The sequence below is a fragment of the Numenius arquata genome, chromosome 1 (assembly GCF_964106895.1).
Source record: "Numenius arquata chromosome 1, bNumArq3.hap1.1, whole genome shotgun sequence".
Lineage (NCBI taxonomy): Eukaryota > Metazoa > Chordata > Aves > Charadriiformes > Scolopacidae > Numenius > Numenius arquata.
Genome location: NC_133576.1, coordinates 75,314,188 through 75,338,722, shown reverse-complemented (window position 1 = coordinate 75,338,722; position 24,535 = coordinate 75,314,188). Strand labels below are relative to the sequence as shown.

The following is a 24,535-nucleotide window of genomic DNA, read 5'->3' as shown; positions in this document are numbered from 1 at the left end:
AGCTTGTGCTTTGATATGGTACAAATAAATGTTCAGACTGTTCATCTCTCCCTGTTTTGTGTTACAGTAAGTGAAGGCTGGGGGGGTGGGAGGAACACCCAAATTTTGGAGCAGCTCTCAGCAGAGCTGGCAAACCTGCTCCACCTTCAGCTAAAGCACTAAGAGACGGGGCACTGCTGCACCACTAAGCAGGTTTTTTTGAGGTGGTTTTTTTTTTCTTTTTTTCCCCACGTGTTGACATTGAGTCCAGGCTTTGCCCTTGGAGGTTTTGTTTTCTCATGAGCAGCTGGACTTTAAACTTCAACATCTCTCATGTAGCCATTCTCCCCAAGAGCGGCAGGAATGCAGGCAGGCGGCCACTAGGCTCTTAGGGTGACAATGGCAAGGTGCTCTTGGACAATATTGTTTCTTCTCTCTGCCCTTTTCCTTCAGACAGAGCAGACAGGTATGGCCTTTGCTTTTTTGTGGCTTTAATACTGATCTGTGCTGCTGCTCTTCTAAACACACCAGTACTTTTGTACCGCGTATCATGTTTACTTTGTAGCACAAGGTACACCACTGAAAACTATCTGTTCCTTATTTTTCTTCCATTTCTCCTGGGGTGGTTTGTTGTATTTTTTTTCATATAGCTAAGTAAAAACTGCAGTAGGTTACTAAGGCAATGTAATTTTGAATTACCATCATTTACACCAGGGTGGTATTTTGTCTTTTCTTATAATTCTTAAAGAGTGCCCCAGGTATTAATGAGAATTTTGTTCTGTATTTCTAGTCGCTGCTGAAATAAAAATAAGCCTTATGACAGAGGCTGGGATGCATGCTTGTTATAGCTTGAAGAAATTTATGTTTCTGCCTTAATCCTCCATGGTTTGTTAATATTAAGGAGGAGCTGGGCAAGGAAGAAAAAGATGGTGACCGCTTAAGAAGGTCAAAACGCCCCTGGCAGCAGCAGAAGTGCACTGCCAGTTACGGGGGATGCATCGGAATCACTGCACAGCAGAAATGTGCACTGGGGTGTCAGATAACTTTTTAAATTGCAAAACACAAACATTAAGCTCTTTTTCTTCCAACTATCTCGTGGAAACCTATTGCTTATCAAATATCCTTCAAAAGCATAACTAAGCATTTGTATGCAGTTTCAGGCTAATTTTGTTATTGCTGTCACTTTTTCCACTTCTAATATTATTGATTAGTTCAACCTTTGTGCCTAGCAGTGCTGGGCCTTCAAACACTGCATAAAATAAAAAAAAAACAACCCCAATGCAGTCCCTGCCCCAATGGGTTTACTTTCCAAGCACGGGAGAACGGACAAACCCATGCTGACACACGCAGCCACATATTGCTTGATGTCAAAGGCAACAGGCTCCAGCCATCCCACTGCCAGGCAGTTTTTGTTGTGGGCATCATTGCGAAGAGGAGTTTTAAGATCTGATAACTCTCATGTCTTTGATCTCTCCTCCTCTTTACTAAAATCAAAAAGATTATGGTGTCTTCCACATAAAGGATGTTGTATGATAATAGCCCTTGTAACTTTTTTGAGCATTGCTGAGGGGTAGTTTTTATTTATTCTCCGTAAGAGAGATTTCATTGAGAGCTCAGCCATGTCACAGGTTTGCTTCTCAGCAAAAAATCCCTGTGAGGTCAGACAGAAGAGAATCAGTTTGAATTCATCATCATAAATTAATACAAATAATTTTCACTTCTACTGAGGAGTCTGAAAGCCCCATGCAGTCTTACAGAATAAGCCTCTGCTTTTATGATAATACATTTCCCCTTTCCCTGGCTGTGCCGCAGCAACACTGTTCAGTGTGCCTGGTGCAGGAAAAAAATCTGTCAGGAAGGACTTCAAATTCCCTCCTCTTGGGACCAATTCATGCTCTCCCCAAAAGAAAAAGGTCATGACTCCTCAGCTGAGTTTGGGCTAAGAAAATAGGGCTCTTCCAGGATGCAAGTTTAATGTGGCTGACACCCTGAATCAACCAAAAGATTTCGCTTCATGATTGAAATTGGTTGCTTAATAATAACTTTATAAAAAATGGAAAAAAAATGGTGAAAATATGTAAGGAAATGAATCTAAGTACTGAAGTTAGCATTTTGTCATACAACATTTCAGTGTTTATATCAGCTGATGATGCAAACAAGGTTATCAAGAGACAGAGGCGTGCCAGTTCCCTACTTTTGGAGGAGGTCCTCCAAGGCAGCTTGGAAAGGGAATGCCTTGAAGAGAGATGTACACAGGAAGAAGCAAGAGAAGTATTTGAAGATGATGAAATGCTCGTAAGTATTTTGTTTTCTTGTGTGCATATTAAAAATTACTGCCTTGGTCTTTTACGATCAAATTTAGCCCTGCAGCCTGCTTCCTTTGTTTGGGTTTCTCTCCGTGTGAAATCTTTCCACCTCAGCAGGCGGAAAGCAGGTGTCTTCAGTGGTCAACGTGGAAACTCAGAGGTCAGCTCTGACACACCAAAGATACAATGGCCAGCCAGTTTTTCCAGGAAGCTGTATTGCTAAAGTATTCAGCTGTTCCTCTCTTGCCTGTAAAGTGCTTCTTTTCCTTTATGCCTTCTTAAGAAACAATAAAATAAGCAGGATGCAAACCCCCTCCCATCTCATCCAAATTTTGCCGGCAGGGCAGAATTTGTAGTTGTGCAACTGTGTAAATGTTAAAACATAGTATATATTCTCTCGTATATTGTTTTTGTTTTACCAAAATATTTATGGAGGATTATATTACTTGAGAATTAAAATCTAATTTCCCCCCCCCCCTTTTTTTTTTTCCAGAAAATGTTTTGGGATGCCTACTACGGTAAGTTTGCCTCTTGATTTCCCTCCTCCATAGCGCTGTCACACTGTGAACATTATGATTCGGTCCAATGCCGGTTTTCTGAGAATTTTCAGCAGTTTATCCTACAAGAAACACCCAGTTGCTACTTGTCATGTCTCTAGTAAAGCAGAAGGAAAAGTGTTGATGTGAAAGGCTTAAAAAAGTAATAAATAGGAAAAAACATTTAAGATGATTGCAAAGTGAATAAAAGTTAAAGTGAGTAGATGCTACCATAGTAAACAGGGTATTTCTTTTCCTGAACTTAAGGCTGTTCTGAAACCACCTGGGACCTGAGAAGTCTGCTTTGCTGATACAGCAGAGCAGCACAGCATTACCAACAAAACCTCCCAAATACAGACCTAGCACTTAAACCTGAGCAAGATAAATAGGTGTTACAAGCTATTGATAACCCCTTTTTAACATCATTTTCCAAGCAGTTTTGTCCATGTCTTACAGTAGTTTGTGTTTTCCTAGCTCACTTAATGACAACGTCATGTGAGAAATTTCTATTCTATGATGTTCACTGATTTCCCACTAGGTCCTTTATCCTGTAATACAATTAGATTTATTTGGTTTGGACTATTTGATCTTGAAAAATGCATGTTATTGTTACTTACCACCCTCTTATTTTGCTGAGTGCTTAGGTACAGGTTAGTCATTTCAGTACCTTTCCAGTAACAGAAGTCATGCTGTTTTCTCTATACTTCCTTGGATCTTCTCTTTCCTCCTTTAATAAAGCTAGGCACTAGACTTACTTTTTTTCCCAGTCTTACAGAACCTCACCTGACCCCAGATATTTTTTGAGATTTCCTTACCTATATTTGAGTCTGCATTTCAGAGCCTTGAAACCACCTAACGCTTCAGGCTGTAGGTATAGCCCTTCCCTAGCTCCAGCTACCCACCACTGCTGCTAGAGGCCCTCACTTCTCAACTCTACTTTCTCAGCTGTGCTTGATGAGACACACACCCCCCTCAACCCACCCAAAAACCCTCTCAGGAAACCTAAATTGTGCTAGGGTATGCTGATGGCATCTGACTGCAGGTGGGCTGAAGGCAGTAACTGCTTTAAGCCAGTATTTTAGTACAGCTAACACTCAAAGATACACGTGCCCGTAGCTTGAGTAGATGCTGGTTGGTGATTTGGTCCTAGTACCAGGCAGAGTTTTCACCTTTCTGTCCCTGATATTAATTACAGCAGGCCACTGACTGAAGTTGACCTCTCTGATGAAGTTTTAAATTTTAGAAAGGTTGGAGACCATGTCCCAGGTTAGGCTTTTCTGGCTTGCTCCCTGATTACTCATGTCTACAATAAACAGTTAATTGGAGAACATTTCCAAACCCTTTTGGAGTCTTTCCAGTGGGCAACTTAAGGGAAACTGGGAGCTCTGCCTGGTGTTCCACCTGTAGTGAGGCATCATCTGGTTTCAATGTTCGGTTCATCAGAAAGACTAAGCTTGCTAGTGCCTGAGCTGCTGTATAATAATTTTACAGATGTGTGAAAGCCAGATTTCCTCCTAGTTTGATGTTGCTTGCTGTATAACTTTGATGCCAGGAGTTTTTTTAATCCATATATGCATATAATTTTTTTAATCCATATGCATATCAACCTAAAACACCAGTCTCATATTACACTTGTAATGAGTGCATGAACTGTAAGTCAGTGCTTTTCCCTGAAGCAGAGCATCCATCCTCCAAAAGCAGGCTCTGTCCCTGGGCACCTCCCAGCATCCCTGCCAGAGGCTGTGGGAGTGCCTCTGGAGGCAGAGACTTGGGTAAAATTACTCCTGAGGAGTAGTTTGGTGAGATGTAGCCCATTTCTTCCCTAACCTTTTTGCAATGCTTCTCCAAGCAGCTCATGTGCTGGGAGGGGGGCTGCGTAATTCAGGTCGGCAGTGGTGGTGACTCATCCCTCTCCTGTGGCATTTCTTCAGGTGGCAGGAGGTGCTCGTCGAGCCCCTGCCAGCACAATGGCGTGTGTGAGGACAGCATCCGTGGCTACACCTGCACCTGTGCCGAGGGCTACGAGGGAGACAACTGTGCTTTTGGTAAGGCATCACCCCCTCTTCAGAGAAGCTCTATCTCCTCCTGGTGCAGGGGATCCCCAGGAAACCATACGCAACTTTCTCATTACAGTCAGTTATCATAGTCCAGTTCTTGGCAGAGCAGGGGTGATGTGGGCTGAAGGTGGGATGAGGGGAGGTTCTTATCCCTAAGCCTCCCTTCTCCAGGGATGCAGCAAAAAGGCTGAAGCAAGTCCCCCTCATGGGTGGGCTCCAAAGGCATCCCTCCCTGCTGCCACTGGTGCTCCCCAGCTGCTTGTCCCACCACGTTCCCAGGTGGTATGTGGCCTGAAGAACCAGGGCTGCAGTGCTGGGAAGCCACCCCAGTGCCTCTGAGGCTACACGCACCCACAAGGCGGTCCCTCAGGACAGAGGGACTCCAGAAAACAAACAATTTTCGGTGGAAGTGCAAAAGGCAGAAAGCAAAATGGATATTTTCTGGCATGTAAAACACCCTGGGCCAGATCCTACATTTTCACATCTGCCAGGTTCTACTTTCCAGCCCTTACATCAGTATTTCTGCTGGCTCGGAGGTCTCCTGGGCTGGGAAACGCCCTGGCTGCTGCAAGACAGGGTCATTTTCTGTATAAGGGGTGTGACTGTGACCAGCTTTTGGGGAAGCACAGAAGGTGACATAGCTTGGACCAGCGCTGAGAACTGGATCTGCTAAGCATGAGCCTTAGAGAGGCACATTATGTGAGATTTTTTGCTACTGCTCCACCTGTGAGCTAGATCTACCATCAAATGGCTGTTCCTCCTGCTGCTTTGTGCTGAAGCTTAAATGTTTTCTCAGCTATGGAAAGCTTTAGCTTTCTTCCTCAGCCTTCTTAACATATGCAATAATTCCTCCCGCTGCAGATACTTAACTGTTTTGTTTGAGAGAGCGGAAAGAAAACCCATGGCATCCTTCCGTGTGAACCCATGTTTGGCCCAGCTTGGCCCTTGGCTAATGCCCCCCAAAAGTCAGAGGTGCAGACAGCCTGGTGCAGGGGAGTGCTGGGTGGGCACAGCTTGCAATGAGTCTGTGGATGCTACAGAGATTCGGCTGTCTCCAATTTCTGCTTAACAAGGGGAAAAACAACATGGTGGGAAATACTACCAAGCCAGAGTCCCTACCCGCCTCCACACAAAGCGAGTAAAAATAAAATGCTTAGTAAAGAGGACTCAAGCTATGCAAGAAGACTCCAGCTGAACTGTTCCCAACGCTTTTTGTCCGCTTGTTCTGTTTAGCTAAAAACGAATGTCGCCACCAAGCAAAGGAAGGGTGTCACCACTTTTGCTACCCGGGAAGTAATTCCTACCGTTGCTCCTGTGCTGATGGCTATGAGCTCGGGAAGGACAACAAACAGTGCATCGCGTTAGGTAGGTGCGTGCATGGAAATACAGTGGACACATGCTCGGTGCTGGGGTGAGCAGGCCACCATCTGACATCTAGATGCAATCAGCTTCCTTGGAGACTCAGGCGATGATGATATTACTGATCTTCCAAACTGGTAGATAAAGGAGGAATCCAGGGACCAACAAACAAGATGCCAGAGCAGTAGTAAAAGCAGCAATATTTGACCTGAACATTTAAACATGGGTCCGCAGAGAGGACTTGCATCATCCTACATATCACTCACCGGGCCAGGTTTTCCACTCCTGTGCTCAATAAAGAGTAGCTCTGCTCAAGACCTGTCTGTTTGGGAATAAGGTTCAATAGATTCCAATCAGGCACCTGATGGTCTGATAAACAAAGGGCAACATTTGCTGCCATATTAATTAGTTTGAAGCAGTAGCTCTCTTCATTTTTTTCAGTCTCATACCAGGTATCTCATTCAATCTCATTCCCTTATAAACTATGTCTACTAAATCCACAGTAGTATTCTTAGGACCTTGTCTCTATTAGCAAGTAGGGCAGTCAGATAGGAGTTGAGCTGTAGAGCCACAGCGTTGGTGATGAAGGCTTGATTTCCACACTCACTGCACATCTCAGCTGGGCTTTACATCAGACTAGCTCTAGTTTGGTCCTGTGGACTAAGCACCCATTAGCTATGAGGGTACAGAAGGTGTCTTCTGGTTTAGCTTCACCTGAAAAGAATCCAGTTTGTGTGACCCAAGGCCATGGCACAAGGGGAGTAGAAAGCGCGATAAATGCAGGTAACCGGGGGATCCACTTGAAAAGCACACTCGCTGTCTGAACCAGAACACAAAGGCAGGCACATCCCTAGACTAACAGCTTTAACAAGGAAAACCCAGCTTGCTCAGATCGGGCCACAGCTATCGGGTAAGCGGCCCAATTCGTATACAGGATACGAAGATGAGGAAGCAAGCTGTGCTGATGGTTGGCTGGAGAGGAAGCCTCATTCCATTAGTGACACAGTGAAATCTGGTCACCACAAGCCTAAGCAATGACCCAAAATGTTCAGCGCCATCGCTAATCTATTAGACTACAGATGCCAAGCAAATTATTCCACTTCTCACCAGTTGGGAAATTGTCCTTGCCCCTTTTCCTTGGTGCAAAAACAAAACCTGAAAGTCAAGGTGGAAGCAGTAAGATACTTGCAGATAGTAGATGTCTTGAAATGATATAGCAGGAGGTTTTGATTTTGTTTTTTAATTCATCTCCTAGATCAATGTGCGTGTGGCAGACTTCAAGACAGTGAGACTCTGATAAGCAAAACCAGGAAGAAACGTGACGAGCGATTTCCTTGGCAGGTATTTCCAGCAATTCATGAAACCCGTCACTCAGTCTCACGTGGATAGCGCCATTTATCACCTTTTTGCGTTTTCTTAGGTCCTGCTGCTAAACTCAGAAGGGAAGGGCTTCTGTGGAGGAGTGCTGCTAAAAAGTAACTTTGTACTGACCACAGCAGAGTGCGCCCTTCTGCACAGCCATTTTGAAATCAGGGTTGGTACTGGTAGGTGATCAAACACATTTGCTCTTCTTGCAGCACATTTTTAAAAAATGTATTTTAAAATTTTAGTATTTTTTTAAAATTTCAAATTTATTTAATTTTTTAAAAATTTTTATTTTAAGATTATAGTATTTTTTAAAAAGGCAAATTTATTTAAATTTTTTTTAAAGGGTTACTAAATTTTTTCCTGCATAAAAATATTGTTAAAGGAAACAAATCTGCTGTCATCTCATTTAAGCATCTCGGTTCGGTATCTTAGGCAAGAACTAGATCTGGCTTATAACCCCCTACAAGCCAAGCAGAGAGACAACTGCCTCTCGAATGCAATTCAGAACTCAGCACGCCTGGGGATAAGCTAAACCAGGTGGATTTAGAGGTGGCTTTAGTTTCATGCCAAAATTTACTTCTCTCATTGGATATTTGTCCTTCCCTCTGAAATTTTGGATGCTTCTACACAGCATTAAAAAGCTGTCAATATATTTTTATTTATATAGTTTACCTTTACTGCAGTGTTTTCAAGAAAATGCCTTTAGTTTCTCTACTGCACGCATTTCTCAGCATGACCAGGCAGCTGTTGACAGTCTGCGTGCGGTTTTCAGGTGTCCGATAAATTATTCCTAAGAGCAGTGAAATGTCATTGCTTCACAGGGCCTAATGGAACAAGTGGAACCGAGAAGACGCTGCAAGTTAGGGAGACACACATACACATCCGGTATGACGAAGACACTGCCGAGAACAACATTGCATTACTACAACTCCAAGAGCACGTTGAGTGCAACAGCCACCAGCTTCCTGTCTGCACCCCTGAAAGAGACTTTGCAGAACACGTTCTAATTCCAAAACTGGCTGGTACAGTCAGTGGCTGGAGAATGGAAGGCGATGAACTTCAAGGGGATGAGCTGCAGGTTTCATACCTTCCCACTGAGGACTGCAAACAAATACTCAACGTAAGCCTCACAAACAGGCAGTTTTGCGGACACCTCCAGGAGGCCGTAGACAAACGACTGGCTGGAGGAAGCTTTTTAGCTACCGAGTATAAGGGCACTTGGTTTCTGACTGGTATCCTGGGATCTTGGCCACTAGAAGATGCTGACTGGGACACGTTTCTATTCACTAACACGGCAAGGTATATGATATGGTTTAAACAAAAAATGAAGTAAGACAAACACAACCAACCCTCCAGCACCACATCCCTACCAATCACTGCAAGGAAACATTTGGATGCAGCCAGTACACCCGTCTGACTCTCTTATCATGATTGCAGTAAGGAAGTTGCAACGATGACATGTATATAACTCCAATTCATACAGAAAAGCTTCTTTGTTTTTCCTTCTTCTACGGACACAGAGTACTGTGAAAGTCATGATGCCGTAAACCTAGTTATTTTACTAAAAACTGACTGAAGTTTCCCAGAACTGTTCATGCTAAAACTCAAAAAGTGTTGATGTTTTTCTGGGATTTTAAATGTTGCTAGAAGGAAAGGAGTCTTTTTAATTCTTGTTACCCGAGGTTTGATTCGGCACATCCATATTCTTATTTCAGTATCCATACAAGTAAAACTTATGAAGACCAGGGGAACTCCAAGCCTTTAAATGCCTATTTTGATGTAGGACTTGACAGTCTCATCACACTGAAAAATGATTCATAAGGGAAAACACAGGTACCACGTATGAGGGGAAGCAAGTTCACATCAGTTAGTGGGTAAAATAAACCCCAACTCTCAAAGGGGTGGGGGGAGAAATGTTTTATTTTCTTTAAAAAAGAATTAAAAAACTCCCAAACTACCCTCCCATCACTATGGACAAAGTTATGTTGTACCAGCCCCAAAACAACCAAACAAAACCCCCAAGGTGCTAACACGTGGAAGAATGGATCCAGTGACAGCGTCTTCCCCGGAAGCAGAATAAAACAGACTATGGATAAGTTACTTAGATAAACTTTTGTTCATCATAACAAAAATGAAACAAAATTTTACCGTAATTAAAAAAACCAAACCCTTCTGTGGGCACCTACAGACAAAAAGCCCACACTTACTTGAACCCGTAAGTATCACAGACACAGTAAAGCTTCTGGTGTCAAGCACTTCTCTAGTTTTTAGAGAAGGCTTGAAGAGAGTATTTAATACCTGCAAGACTACTGAAGAAACTTAAAAAAATGGAAACCATGAAAGAAAACATCATTTCCACTCTGAAGAATGGATTAACACAAGTAACAAAGGATGATACTCTTCCTCAAATGCAGAAATAGTAACACAGAGTACTTTATAAAAGCTTTAAGTACTTTGGAAGGAGTTTGGAATGCTTTGCCTTATTTCCTCATGAAATACTTTGAACGATCTAGAAAGCCTGCGGAAACTGTCATTGAAAGTTAGCATTTCATTCCAACGCACTTTGTAACACTGGCAGCCTTGGTCATTCTGGGAAAGGAGCCACAAACAGTTCCCGGTATTCCAGTCCTGGACACGAACCACGTCATTTACAGTGTTCTCAGGGTGACTAGGAGCAGCCCCACTGGGCAAGCTGAGTATCTGAGAAGTACTTGCACGGGTGAGATACAATGCTCAACACACTGTTGACAGCGGGGGAAATGGGTTCTGCTTACTGACCACGAGCTTCTGATGCTGATGAGATATATAGCCTTTAATGTGACCCTGGGAAAAGGAGAAAAAGACAATGTTAGGACTGAAAGCTGGTAAGACAATGCCCACTAACCTCAGCTGCCTTCAGACTACATCAAGCAAAGCTATGCCTATATGCTAAGTCACCGCTGCACTATGGTTCTTAATATCTGTAAGGATCCAATTTATGTCAGTGGGTTAACTCGTAGAGTAAGCAGAAAGCTGGAACCATAACCGTGTTTGCGTACCAAACGGGTGCTGTCAGATTGAGACTGTTGCCAGGGCCCCCCCTACTGGTCCTTGGGGGACCAGACCTCCTACATTTCCTTGAAGAGACAGAGCTCAACAGAAGTGTTTCTACATTTACTCTTTAAAATGATGATTTTAGTTAATCACTATTCCAAACTTAGCAAACAAAATGACAAAGTACTTCCTTTTCAGACATGTAGTGTTGTAACACTGAAAGAAACCTTCCAGTCGCCTAATCTCACCCTCTGTTATTCCAAGAGCACACCAATAATGTTTCAGAAACAGAGCAGCAGTTCATTTCCTTGCTGACACTGCAATGCTGCTCCAAATCTTCCAATTTATTAGAAATCTCTTGATTTCAAGCCTTTATCTGTTCATGAGTAATTGAGATCCATTTAGAGTAAAAGACAAGATGTGAAACAAAACCAAAGAAATTTGTTTTTAATTTTTTCTAATGTTAGAATGTCCAGAATCTCCTACTTCAAACACAGAAGAACAAATCCCTTTTGGTCACAGTTACAACTTCTGTATTTTTAAATCAGTATTTATGCATATATAGAAATGTCAGTACTGGATCAGTAATGTAAAATTCAACTTCGGTTTTAACTGATTCCTGCACAAGAGGCAGGAACTAGAGGAAGCCCTCAAGGCAAATGAAAATATTTCACTTTGGCCACAAGTGAATCAACTTTTTTTACACAAGAAAACCTGGGATTACTGATATGGTTTTTGTAATAAACATTTATTCTGTACCTCGTATTTTTTACTGTCTTAAGTCTGGAAGGATCAAACAAGTGGTCAGTACATACCATATATATAAGGTTAGCTAAAATGCACTGGACTTCATCAATATCAACATCATCTACTTGCATGAATTTCAGGGCAAACAGAAAGGCATCCAGAGACAGCTGATGGGTTTTGAGTAGTAAATATCTGAAAGAAACAACAGAAAAAAAAGAATCTGATTTTGAGAAACAATCACTTAAAAATTCTGGTTCTTAGAAAAACGGCCTTTCTACAATAAATTCACTTTAACAGGAATTTAGTGCTGAGAGCGTTAAGGAGCACATACATTTCTATCTCAGTCTTAGGTGAAGCGATACGAAATCTACTTTTGCAAAAATGTAGGTTTTGTTATGCTTACACTTTCTTAAAGAGATTTCTGTATGTGATGATTTTCAGCTTCTCAAGGATAAGAAAGATTCCACATCGAATAAAGAAGGTCTCATGCTTTGTCAGAGCGTCATTCAGTAGGAGAAGATTGCCTTCACTACAAGGATAAAGAAATTAAAACATGAGAAGGGCTCATCCAAATAAGAAAAGAAACTGTTTCACTTGATAAGAATATCCCTCCCCTGCCTTCCTCAATCATCCCAAATAAGTATCTTTTTACTTAATACTTTCTGAACACACAAGGCAAAAAAAAAATCATCATACCTCACAGCCTTGGTTACTTCAGCAAACTGCATAAGGTCATACTTTTTTAAGAGCTGAACTGTTGGCATATGGCCCTGAAAAAGAAACAGTTTCCACGTTTTCCAGGATAAAGTCGAATGCACTTCAAACGTAATGTAGTAAGCTATAAAAACACTTGTGAGAGAAAAAGACAAATGTGTAACCACTTTTTTTTTTATTTTGCTACAGAACAAGAAGTGAATAAAAGTATTTGTAAGACAACCCCCTTGCCGCCGCCAAACACCTTGTAGCTCGACTCATGATAACTACCTATTTATCATGGTTTAGGGAGTCTTAATATTTCTTAATGTTGGGATACAGTTATCAAACTTTTAAAATCAAGATCCTGCGACATGAGGCCTAGGCAGATGCAAATTTTATGTCATGACTGTATGATCTAATCTGCAAACAGAAGAACTGCAGGAATCCCAAGCATTACTAATAATACAAGCAGTACTTCAGCACTGTCAAGTGCTAGCTCAGTCTGTAGCAGATTTTTTCTTCATTATGTCTCTGTGCAGAAATAAAAATGTCCTCTCAAAAAACAAAACAACAAAAAGAGAAAGAAAGTTAAAACTTAAAGAAACAAAATTAATTCTCATTGCTAGATCAGGTAAGACTGGACCACCTACACTACCAAAAAGAAACTTTGGTTTTTTTCTCCTCTGTACAGCAGAGATCAGATTGCACATTGACTTGGGTCAGACTTTAAATTTAGTTACCATCATGCTATGCTGTTGGTAACTCCTTTCCTGGTTGGAGGATTAGCTGAGAGCAGAACTCAGCTGCATGTTTACTGAGAGCTGCTAGGAATAAGAAAAACCCATCCAAGCTATTTTAGTACAGTTTAAGGTTAGTGTTAATGTTTGGGCCCTGATTAAAAAAAGCAACTATAAAAACAATGACCCTTATCTAGTTTTTTCAGTGCCTCTTGTAGACTAGAACTGCTCCAGAAAAGCCACACTAACAACACTAATGGACCCACTATTTAAGGACTGGTCAGGACTGGGACAAAGATATTAGGAAGGCTGTTAGCTTTCTTTTATCAACCCTACCACTGATTGATCTGAAAACAACCAGCAAGAAAGTCAATAAATAAAAAATGAAAAGTGGAAGCCAATTATCATACTTAGTATGCTTCCCCTTTACCCAGCTGACACTGCAAGGGACTGGAAAGGGAGTGCTGAATAGAAAAGGGAGGATGGTCACGAACAGGTTGGGGCAAAGGTGGAAGATGGCAACTCAGAGAAGCAGGTGATAACAACACTCTCTATGTGTAACTTTGGTAATGGGGCCAGGAACAGGAAACTCCAAAATCTGGTTCTTGCCCCCTCAGTTACACCGAAATAGTTGTTATCATCATCCCACTGGCTCAGGGATACACAAATGCCACCACAGCACATGGGAAAGGACAGGAACAAGAAGCAGAGGTGCGCTTAATTCTTTTAACAGAAAGATGAAATGATTAAATAGTAACCAGTCTTCATTGATTTCATGGTTCAAAACCATAATGCTCTACTTTGTGACCCTTCTGACATGCCTCAAATGGGCAAATAGGAAACCCAAAGATAGGAATCCTTTCTCTCCTGCGGCAAATCCCCCTCAAGAGTCTTCAGCCACTTGTTTGCACATTCTCCTTCCCTTCACCAGGTGAAGGAAGCAGACAGATTTGTGCCAGTGAATCCACACATTCCCTGGCCCATCTGAGCAGCTGATCACCAGACAGGCACCCAGCTACACAACATAAGTTATACTGTTAAGTGCTTCTCCGAAGAGCCCAAAGTTATCTTTATTACAAAACTAACCTGAGGCTGACCGTTAGGAGGAGTGGGAGGAAAGTAAAGGGAAAGAAGGGTGGCGATGTTGTTTGCTGGGTTTTTTTCCCCTTTCTTGTTTCCTGTGTTGCTATGACAATTCAACAATTTTTTTTGTCCTCACACAACAACGTGTGCATATGCTGACTCTTATGGTGGTCAGGCACAGATAGCCTCTGAATTCCAGTAAGGGAAAAACAAGAGCCATATTGAGCATCAGTTTGGTTATCTGCCCCCAAAAAGTTATTTAGAAGAGAAACATCAACTCACCAACAACATTTTTACTGGCAGCAGGTAGATCAAAATCATTCTTTTGTTCTTCTGGCTTGAGCGGTGACAGTGCTCAAAGGCAAATGACAGATACTCTTCAGCTGCAGACACAAACAAAAGTGCTAGTAACACGAGTCAACAACAAAAATGGATTTCAATTGTAACCCAAATTCTGGGCTCAATGTCCATCTCTAGCTTGAACATGCGGTATTTGAAATTATATAAAAAATAATCACACCAATCAAAACACATTAAGAAAAATGCTGCATGAATTATTGGAGAGTCACACAAAATACAAAGTACTACCAGAAAAATAAGTCCTCCTCCAGGAAGTCAAAGAAAACTTGTAACTGTTACCTCTGACATCTAGACCTTGACAAGCAATATTGGAATTTTCAGCTAATTTCAGTAACATTATTGTGTTACTACTACAAGAGAGGAGAATCTCAAGAAGTGCTGGTGAAACAGAACTCTATTTTCTAAATTCACAAATTAGGTTCTTCAGTGGAGGTAAGCTGCATGGGATGCACACTCTGCTGAGCTGCAGAAACGTGCCAGTGAGATCACACAGCGGGACAACATGAAACTCTCTCATCAGTTTACACTAAGAGAGAAAAATGACACGCCTTACAGGCAGAAGACACTGTTCAGAGTAACCAGACTGGCTCCAGAATAGATTTTGGTCAGGGGCTTCGGTTAGTGATGAAAGTTGTACACCTTAGCTCTAGAAGCATTTCTATTAGTGAATAAGAAATGTCAGAAATGCAGTTTCTGCATCTTCCAAAAATCAGTGCACTGAGAAACTAATTCTACAGTACAGTTTGCTGAAGATTTCCTACATGGCATACAACAACCTGAAGAGGACAAGAGAGTCACAAAACCTCCCTTGTGAAACCTTTCACAAACCTATTCTTTTGGATGCTCATACATTTCCTTATGCATGCACACAATGTATAAAACTACAGAGAACTTCACTGACACAGATATTTTAAAATTGGGCATATGCTACAATTAGAAGCATCATGTAATCTCCTCTCTGATCTGACTCAGCCTGTGGGCCTTGGCTCAATGCAAGCACAACTGCACCTTCTACACACATTTTGAGTCACACACATGCAACATCAGCCAGATTTCACACCAAGCAGCAAGACTTTAAATTTGTCTTAGTGGCACACAGTACCTTGCTTAAAGTCACTGTCAAACATGGCTTTGCGTCCAACATAGTACCTGTACGTAACTCGCTGTGCCATACTATACTCATCCTTCAGATTTGAGCTGTCAATTGCTCTAATTAAGGGCTTACATAGATGCAGCTTGTTGATCTGTTAAAAGAAATTAACTGCATTTTACTCGGAGACAGTAGACACATAGTAGCATATAAAAAAAGGTGGGTTTGACTTAGACTATGAAGTAGAAAACACAGCTTATTAGACTTGAACCCTACCTTAAAATAAATTTTAAACAGCTGGTTCACGAGAAACAACATGCCCCACTTTTTGGAATCTTCAATGCCTGCTCGACTGTCATAAGAAAAGAAAAAAGTAAAAAAACTATTAGTACTGACCATTGTAAGAAAATAATCACTTTGTCCTTGTGGTAAATTCCCTCCATAGATATTTTATGGATTTTTAGGGTAAAAATAGGTGTCTGAAAATAGAAGTCAAGGCCAAACTTCTTGTCTTAAACCATACCAGCGCTGTCAAAACAGAACATGTGTTCCCATCTTAAATTTTGAACAGCTCTGCTACATTTCTTCTCAACATAATGAAAAGACGTCATGTAAAATATTATTCATCTGCGTCAGGGTCCTTACTCCAGTCTACAGGTAACACATACACTAGCACAGCAGTTGCTTACAATATTCAAGGTGTAAGGAAGTCAGGGAAAAAAACCCAACACTTCGGAAGTGATAAAATTGCTAAGACTGGAAATCAAAGAGTCACCTGTTTTTCATCTAATCATAATGAAGGAAACTTCACTGCTGAACAGGGCAAAAAAGTGTTAATAATCTCACTGCACAGAAGTGTTAATGATCCTTCCTGAGAAACAGGGACATAATCAGTCCCTCCCAACATCTGCTAGGAATGTTAAACCTGAAGGGAGGCCTCTCCAGCTGTAGTTAATAGTCAAGAGAGAACAGACTATAAATGAGAGGAAACGAGCCTTAGAAGTGTTTGTTCTTACCCAGATACGGCCTTAGTAAGTGGAAAAATCTTATGTAAAGTTCATTAAGTTCTTAACAATTTAATAGTGCAAGTTCTATAGAGGATCTTTCACTTACGTGTCACTGGCACAGACTCGAAAACAGCTCATCAGCAGTTCTGCTGCTTTTTCCAACATGTCGCCAACTTTGCTTTTCCCTTTCTTCACTAGCTGTTGATCTGCCTGTCATTACACAGCAACAAACAAGGTGTAATTCTACATCCTGGTTTGCTGGCTTGTAAACAGTTCAGCTCTTTAACACAGCATTTTAAAAAGTCTTATAGCAATAGACTTGCCATGCCTGCTATCCCTCAAATCTAGAAGGTAGTCAACTCAAGTTTTCAAAGACCAAGAGTCTGGCAAAAAAATGTCTTTTGAACAAAAGCAAACTAAAATGTTTCCCCAGTTAAGGAGTTTGAGTTTTAGAATTTATAATTAAGCTTCTCTCCACAGCCACGAGGGCTAGATTTTATTTCTAAACCATAGTCAACATTTTCTAGTAGTAACAGACACTGCTAGAACCTGGGATTTTCAGAAGAAACAGAAAACATATGTTACAGCCAGAAAAAAAAAAAGAAAAAAAAAAAAAAGAGTTGCCAACATATGGGAAAGATCCATGGGCTGACTAATGCAGAACTTAAAAAACAAAGAAGAGTGGGTTGGGGGGAAATAGCGAGTAGATATTTACTATGTGCTTTCTAAATAGTTTTACTATAAGGTTTTCATTCTCACTAGCTGAAAAATAAGGAATAGACATGGAAATGCATCCTTTGCTGCAGAAGTCTTCTCTGTATCCACATCCTTTGAATATACTAAGGTTAGAAGACAGAGTTCAAACACTTCCAGCATGACTGATGCCACTTTTCCTGTTCTCATGCATCTCATATATATGAATTTGCCTCATTCAGACTGAGAATTGAGACCTGTTACAGAACAGGCACGTGCATGCAAACACACAAAAAATATTCTCTGTGAGAGCATGCTAAATGTGTTGTTTTGTGGGTAGATGGGCACAAGAAGGTGCTGAGGGGACAAAGACTGAAAATACTGGATATTGTCAAGCTCTAACTTAACTGGAACTCTAGTTTCACCTCATCAGGTAAAGTGACCAGGAGGAAGGAACACCATGACCCTGCCACTTACCTTGGCCCAGCAGTTCCCATTAGATCCCTAGACAAGCTACTTCAATTCACTAGCCTGAGAAAAATACTCTAAATTTGGGGGGGGGGGTTGCCTGTCAGCAGTTTTATGGGCTCAGCAAGGGCTTCAATGAGCATCAAAACCAGTATACACAGCTGGAAGAAGGGAAAGGAGGCAGAAACTTCCCTTTCCAGACGTGGTAAGTGGTTAGATTAGCTCAGTTGTCTGGGATGTCTCCACCCTTATAAAGACTCCACCAAATCCCAAGGACAACATATGGAAATAGCGAGTTGTACCACCATGCTGCTCTATAAAGACAGTACTTAATCACTTCATATGCTCTAAGCAACTGCTGCGAGAGGCATGCAGGTCCTCCGAACCTCTCTAGTTCAAGCTGCAAATGGGAAGAGGGCAGACTGAGCAACTTAGATTTTCAACAGGACTGGATGAATTTAACGTGTCAACAAAATCCTGAACAGTCAGTTAAACAGTACTGAGCAAAATTAGGCTATGTAATGAAGTCTAAAATATTTCCACTGTGGAAACTCCTAACAGATAAAAGTAATGAGGCTGTTAATCAAATGTACTTACATTATTAGCAAAAATTCGAAGATCGAGGGCTACAGCATACATAATAGGTAAAGCCCTGGAAAAGTAAAACAGTATGTGCAAATCATAGAATCACTGAATATTTTTGGTTGGATGGGACCTTTGAGATCATCGAGTCCAACCAACAAAAAACAAACAAACAAACAAAAAAAAACAAACAAAGAAAACCCACCAAAAAATCCCAGAACACCAAAACCAAACCAAAACAAACACCCACAACCACACACCACTCCACCCACAAACAGACACATCACAGACACATGCAACAAGACATGAGAAACAAGCTTTTTTTTTTCTTGATAGCGGGTCATAAAACTAGAAAAGTATACATTAATCTTTAAATAAAGAAGGATGCACTTTTTAAAAGGAAAGGTCTTAGCATTTCAAAAATCCTACACTGGAGGAAAAATTAATTCAGAAACATTTTTTAGGGTAGCCTTAATAAAATGCCATCTCACCTTGAACAAATTCTTCATGTGTTTATTATGGACCATTCTACAAAATTAAGCTTAGATGTTTAGTTTTCACACTTTTGGATCTAAAAACTCAAACAGGCAGCAAAAACAATTAGGCTGCATTTAAGTATTGCTGGGGATAACTAAAAACCATTGGCATAATTTTAGTTTGACTACTATGGTATTATGCTAGCGAAAGATGAGAGTCTAATTTCTAGCAGCTCTCTATGATGTACTCACCAGTTTTCCTCTTTATGTGCCTGAAACGCTCGCAGGAAAGACGTACTATATTTAGGAAAACTTAAAATGCTACTAAATGAAGCAGAGATACAAAACCCAGCAGTTGTATGGTACCACATATTACTATATGATAGGGCAGAAACCAACAAAGCAACAAGTAGATGAGGAGTCAGGATGCAAAGATGCAGCAGGGAAGAACGCGAGCGCAGCCACACACCCCTTGGTGCTGTAGTAGCCGTTAGAAACATTGGTCGCTTAGAGGTAAGATAGCAGCTTTCTTTATCAGTATCTTCCCCTCCAGCCAAGTACAAACTGGGACGAATATTAATGATTTGAGGGTTTCCTATACTCTGTCAGAAATAAATTTTCTATTAGAGAGCCAAGTGACAAATTCCCCCTTAGTCCTACAGAAAGCTGAAAGAAGAGTGTATCTGATTTTCCTTGCTTAAGAACCTAAATAGCTGAAGTGTATTTGGAAGCAGATCACATTCTATTAGATTTGAAAAGGGGTAAAGGCAACTTATTTTACAAAAAGACATACACTTAAACTGAAAACTATATACAAGAATTACAGAAAAGGATATTGAACAATAACTGTTTGGCATTTGTATGCTTCTATGAAGTCATGATTTCCAACAGCGTAAGTACACCTGTCAAAGAAAAAGTTCATTAGTGCATCAGAAAATATCATATGTGTAAGACAAATATTTCTTTTTTGCCTCTTAAGAGGCATAGAGTGTTTATTTAAAAAAAGACACAGAAATATGATTAGAAATGTTCCTAACAAAATGGCACAAGTATTTTAAGCTTGTGCTTAAATTGCACAAGCCTGCTAATTGTAGAAAAGAGATCTGAGAGATGAACAGGGATTTGTTTCTATAATATGTACAGTATGAACTGTAATATGCTAATTCTTACTGAAACTGTCACCAAGATTAGCACAGATGTAAAAAATTCCAAGACTGTTGAAAGCGAACTAAAGACTGTGTTAATGCAGAATTATTTTTAAAGAAAGCCTGACAGAATTACTAAGGACCTAAAGCTGTCTTAAGAACATTTTGACGACTAAAATCCCTTTTAAAAATATTTATTTCCCTTACTTATTTCACCCTAAATTCTTGTGTAGCTAGTAAATGCAGAGCAAAGGAAACAGCAAGCACCAAAACCAAAGCTGTGTCAATGCCTACACAGAGAAGACTGCCAGACTGAGGAAAGAGAAGGTAATTATTTCCTGCAGTCCTAGCATTATTTATAAGATTAATGAATACCAAGTTTTCAGATATAAGCCCTTTAAAATAACTAAGTAAACTTTAGGATATCCTTCCCCATCCCCGTTGGATGCCTCACAATCGACTTTCCTGGTCCATCTTTACCTTAAGTGGGCTGCAAACATTTCATCATACGGTGGTTCCAAAACTTGTTGACACTTCTCCTCTGGAGATGGAAGCTAAGTATAGAATAAATCAATGAAACATTAAAGAAACATCCAGTGCACCAGAAATAGAATATTATATGGATATTTTATCATAGCAGTTTTATGCATACGTGCCTTTGCTATCTATCAGAACGTTAAGTTATATTAATAATCACATCCCCTGTAATGGATTGCTAGCGTGTGTTCTGTCTCCAGAACCTGATTAGAGCTAGCCTTGAATAAAAGCACCCAAAATGCATATAAGCACAAACACTGGACTCTTGCGACCCACTGGTTTTCTCTTTATAGTCACTTCCACTGTGCCACATTACTAACTAATGTACACCTGGCCAGAAGGGACTTTTCGGACTGTATCCATCCAGAAAACAATTCAAAGTGGAACACAAAAAGCCATCCAGGAAAAAAATGGAAATACATAATATTCTTCTAAAAAGAAAAGGGAAAGAAACCTACAAGCGGACCCTGGTCTGGCCTGTAAAAATCTGTAAAATCTGTAAAACAGATTTCTGAGGGTCATTCCCAATGGAAAGGAACCCATATATAAAGAGCTAGAAAAACTCAAAGCAAAACAAAAGGAAGGTCAAAATCAGATTCTCACCTGTAGCCTTGGGTTTGCAACATGTGGATGTTTAAATGATACCAATTCTGCACAAAATTGTCCATCTCTGCTGTCAATGGCTTCTTGTACCTACCAAAGAAAATAGGCACATTACAGAATAAAATCCAGCCACAGCCATACAATATATTTACATGACCACAGAAGCCACCTTCTTGTTACCACTGTTCATCCACATACCAACCCAACTGTAAGTTTCTGAAGGTTTAAAACTGAATGAATCAGTATTTCCCTAGTGAGTCCCCATCTGGAGCACTGTGTCCAGTTCTGGGCTCCCCAGTTCAAGAAGGACAGGGAACTGCTAGAGAGGGTACAGCAGAGGGCTACAAAGATGATTAGGGGCCTGGAGCATCTCTCTTATAAGGAAAGGCTGAGGGACTTGAGTGTCTTTTTAGTCTGGAGAAGACTGAGGGGGGATCTGATCAACACCTATAAATACTTAAAGGGTGGGTGCCAAGAGGATGGGGCCAGTCTTTTCTCAGTGGTGCCCGGTGACAGGACAAGAGGAATGGGCACAAACTTGAACATAAGAAGTTCCATCTAAACATGAGGAGAAACTTCTTTACTTTGAGGGTGGCAGGGCACTGGAACGGGCTGCCCAGAGAGATGGTGGAGTCTCCATCACTGGAGACATTCAAAACCTGCCTGGACACGTTCCTGTGCAACCTGCTCTAGGTGGACCTGCTTTGGTGGGGGGGGGGTTAGACTAGACGATCTACAGAGGTCCCTTCCAACCTCATATCATTCTGTGATTCTGTACTTTCAATACACCTGTTTTTCAAAAACATATCAGGGAGAAGGGGGGCAAACACTATGGTGGTTCTTTCCTTATTTGTAGGATACAAGCAAATCAGAGAATCTCCACACAACTCACCTGAGTTTAGTACTATAAGAGAGCCACTGTGAAACAAATTTTGTTAAGCTTTTTAAAATTCCAGTTGGACTTATGGGCATCAAACATATGTGCAAACGCATAAACAATCCTTGTGCATTATTGTTTGCAATGCTGCAGATGGAATTTGCATGTCATGAATCAGAACTCACAAATATATTTCATATGAATTTAAGATTTAATAAAAAAAGCTGCTTCCAAACCACAAAATTAGCTCTCCCTTACTTGAAAAACAACACCAATCTCTGAAAGAGTTTAAGTAGTTGATTTTCATTAGTTTGCTACTTCTTTTGCTAATTTAGTCTACGATTTTTCCCGTTTGGTATAGGCTTTCCATATGGCAAAAAGATTATAATTTTTTTTCCTATCAGGACACAAAAATATGACAAATAAAGCACAAACAGTGGGAAAGGAACTTTTAAGAAGTAATATCTAAAACTACTTCCATAACTAAAGAAATTTCTAACTTGATGTCACAATAAGCTGCTCAGACAGTGTTTTTACAAGGAGTTATCTTTAGCAGAAAGCAAAATTAAACCATTCTCTCACAGAATATAATACTTACAGCCTTGACAGGTTTCAAAAGTATTCTCTGCAGATGCTAGTCTAACATCAGACATTGCCTTTGGAACAATAGCTACGTGTTTAATCTACCTATCTTCATTTCTAAGTGTTATGCATGCTGCTATCTGTCACTTCCTTACCCACTGCTTTGGATTTCCATCCTCACCTATTGAGCGTCCATTCCATCAGTGAAGCACCCAAGTTTGACAAAGAACAAAATGTTTTTCCATAAGAGATAAGGTATTGGTGAGAGATGTGCGTAAACTTAAGAAAATGTAAAGACAGTTTAAATGCACAGACATGGTGTTTGTGATATGGAGGGTGGAGACAGAGGATCATGAGGACTGTCAACTGGAAAAGATGCTGTTTTTTCAGAGCAGATCACTGTCCTGAGAGATCTCAGCCATTCCATTTTTGAGACTAAAATCCAATTACTCCCTTTTTGTACCCTTCACTTGATTGACTTGACTGATCTTGACTGAAGAGAGTAAGATGATAACAATGATGAACATGTGATGGTTCAGAAAAAAACAGTAAGAATGGTCACACTAAAAGCCTGATGCTACGTCATAGTTTCAGCTGAGACGGAGTTAATTTTTTCACTAGCAGCTGCTATACTGCTACATTTTGGATTTGAGAGGGAAACAGTGTGATAGTGCACTGGTGGTTTTGACTGTTGCTGAACTGTCAAGGCATTTTCTGCTCCTCACACCACCCCACCAGTGAGTAGACTGGGGTGGAGAGGGCACAAGAAGCTGGGAGGAGACACAGACGGGACAGCTGACCCCAACTGACCAAACAAATATTGCATGCCATATGATGTCATGCTCAGTACGGGGACACAACACACATTTGGAGTTATGGCATTTGTCTTTCCCAAGTAACCGCTACGCTTGATGGAGCCCTGCTTTCCTGGAGATGGCAGAACACCCGCCTGCCAATGGGAAACAGTGAACGAATGTCTTGTTTTGCTTTGCTTGCATGAGTAGCTTTTGCTCTACCTATTAAGCTATCTTTATCTCAATCCACTATTTTTTTTTCCTCAGTTTCACTCTTCCCTATCCCAACCGGGTAAGTGAGCAAGCAGCTGCATGGTCCTAGTTGCTGGCTAGGGTTAAAACATGTCACACTGAAAGTTCAGTCCGGCTGGTACCCTTGGGACACTGCTCCTGTGTCTCCATCCTCCATGCCACACACTCTCTCTCTGCATTTCTGTACTTCTTAAATTGCTGTATTTCTCGAATCTCTGAGCTGCATTTGTTACTACACGCACACACAATCCCACCATGTTAGTTCTTAGGGAAAAATGACTTCACTATCCATTACATCAGTAATCATCATGCTTTTTAGAAATTCCAGGTATACAACCTCGGCACACAGCTGGTATACTTTATACTGACTTTTTCTTTACCACATCACACATTCTAGGTTGGTTTATTTCTTAAGCAAGGTAATATATTTCCAGCAAAAAAAAACACATCCACATATTCCAACAGTGCCCGCAAATAAAAAAGAAACTTGCTTACTTGCTGCAAATATTGATTTATGGTGATGTGAGCCATTAAAAGGTTAAGTAGAAGACGCCGGCGTCCCAAATGAAACGCAGCTGTATCACATCCTACAAAAAGAAAAGGCGTTTAAGAGGACAGCGCGACGGCTTTACTGAACCTCTCGCCAGCCGGGCAGCCGCTGCCGGCGGAAGACAAACCCTGGCACCAAGGCCCCAAGGAGGGCGGTGGCGGGACGCAGCCCCACTCGCACACAACTGCGCACAGCGACACCCACCCGCGCCTCCCCCGCACCCTCGGCACGGCACGGCACCCGACGGCCCCTCCGCCCTTCGCACCCGGCCCCGCCGCAGGCCCACCCTCAATCCACGGCGCGGCACTTCCGGCAGTCGGCACGACGCTTCCGGCAACTTCAGCACGGCACTTCCGGTACCCGGTAAGGCACGGGCCAGCACCGCCCCCGAGGGACCGTGAGAGCGACCCGGCGAATCACGTGATACAATCCCCACTCCCTCTTGCCTCCCGCTCCTCTGGACAGCCTGGGAGGCGTGGCTTTACCCCGGCAGCCAATGGGAAAGCGCAGTGGGCGGGGGCCGAGGGCGTGCGTCAGAGGTAAACCTCGTGCTGCACGTTGGTGGGCGTCCGCCCCTTGCGGCCATTGGTGTGCCGGTGGCAGCGGCGGCTTCTGCTC

At 41.5% G+C, this 24,535-nt stretch overlaps 2 protein-coding genes across 3 annotated transcripts; one reads left to right on the top strand and one right to left on the bottom strand.

Moving 5' to 3' along the window:
- The first annotated feature begins 278 nt into the window (after window positions 1–278).
- Window positions 279–8,938, top strand: PROZ (protein Z, vitamin K dependent plasma glycoprotein). The gene is given in 9 exon segments (XM_074154219.1): window positions 279–350; window positions 352–445; window positions 2,111–2,274; window positions 2,779–2,803; window positions 4,753–4,866; window positions 6,112–6,243; window positions 7,493–7,578; window positions 7,658–7,781; window positions 8,427–8,938. Coding segments are annotated over 9 exon segments (1,323 nt in total).
- Window positions 8,939–9,505: 567 nt separating this feature from the next.
- Window positions 9,506–24,234, bottom strand: PCID2 (PCI domain containing 2). 2 transcript variants are annotated; one of them, XM_074168718.1, is made up of 15 exons: window positions 24,204–24,234; window positions 23,863–23,954; window positions 20,863–20,952; window positions 20,203–20,276; window positions 19,414–19,479; window positions 18,830–18,871; window positions 18,117–18,171; window positions 16,465–16,568; window positions 15,628–15,703; window positions 15,364–15,505; window positions 14,184–14,284; window positions 12,082–12,155; window positions 11,789–11,914; window positions 11,454–11,577; window positions 9,506–10,428 (listed from the first exon to the last, which is right to left on the bottom strand). In XM_074168718.1, exons 2-15 carry the CDS (start codon window positions 23,896–23,898, stop codon window positions 10,339–10,341), a joined length of 1,200 nt encoding a protein of 399 aa, XP_074024819.1. In that variant the 5' UTR covers window positions 23,899–23,954; window positions 24,204–24,234; the 3' UTR covers window positions 9,506–10,338. The 2 variants fall into 2 exon arrangements, with proteins under 2 accessions (XP_074024819.1, XP_074024827.1); XM_074168726.1 differs by having other exon boundaries at window positions 9,509–10,428; window positions 24,183–24,206.
- Between the last annotated feature and the right edge of the window lie 301 nt (window positions 24,235–24,535).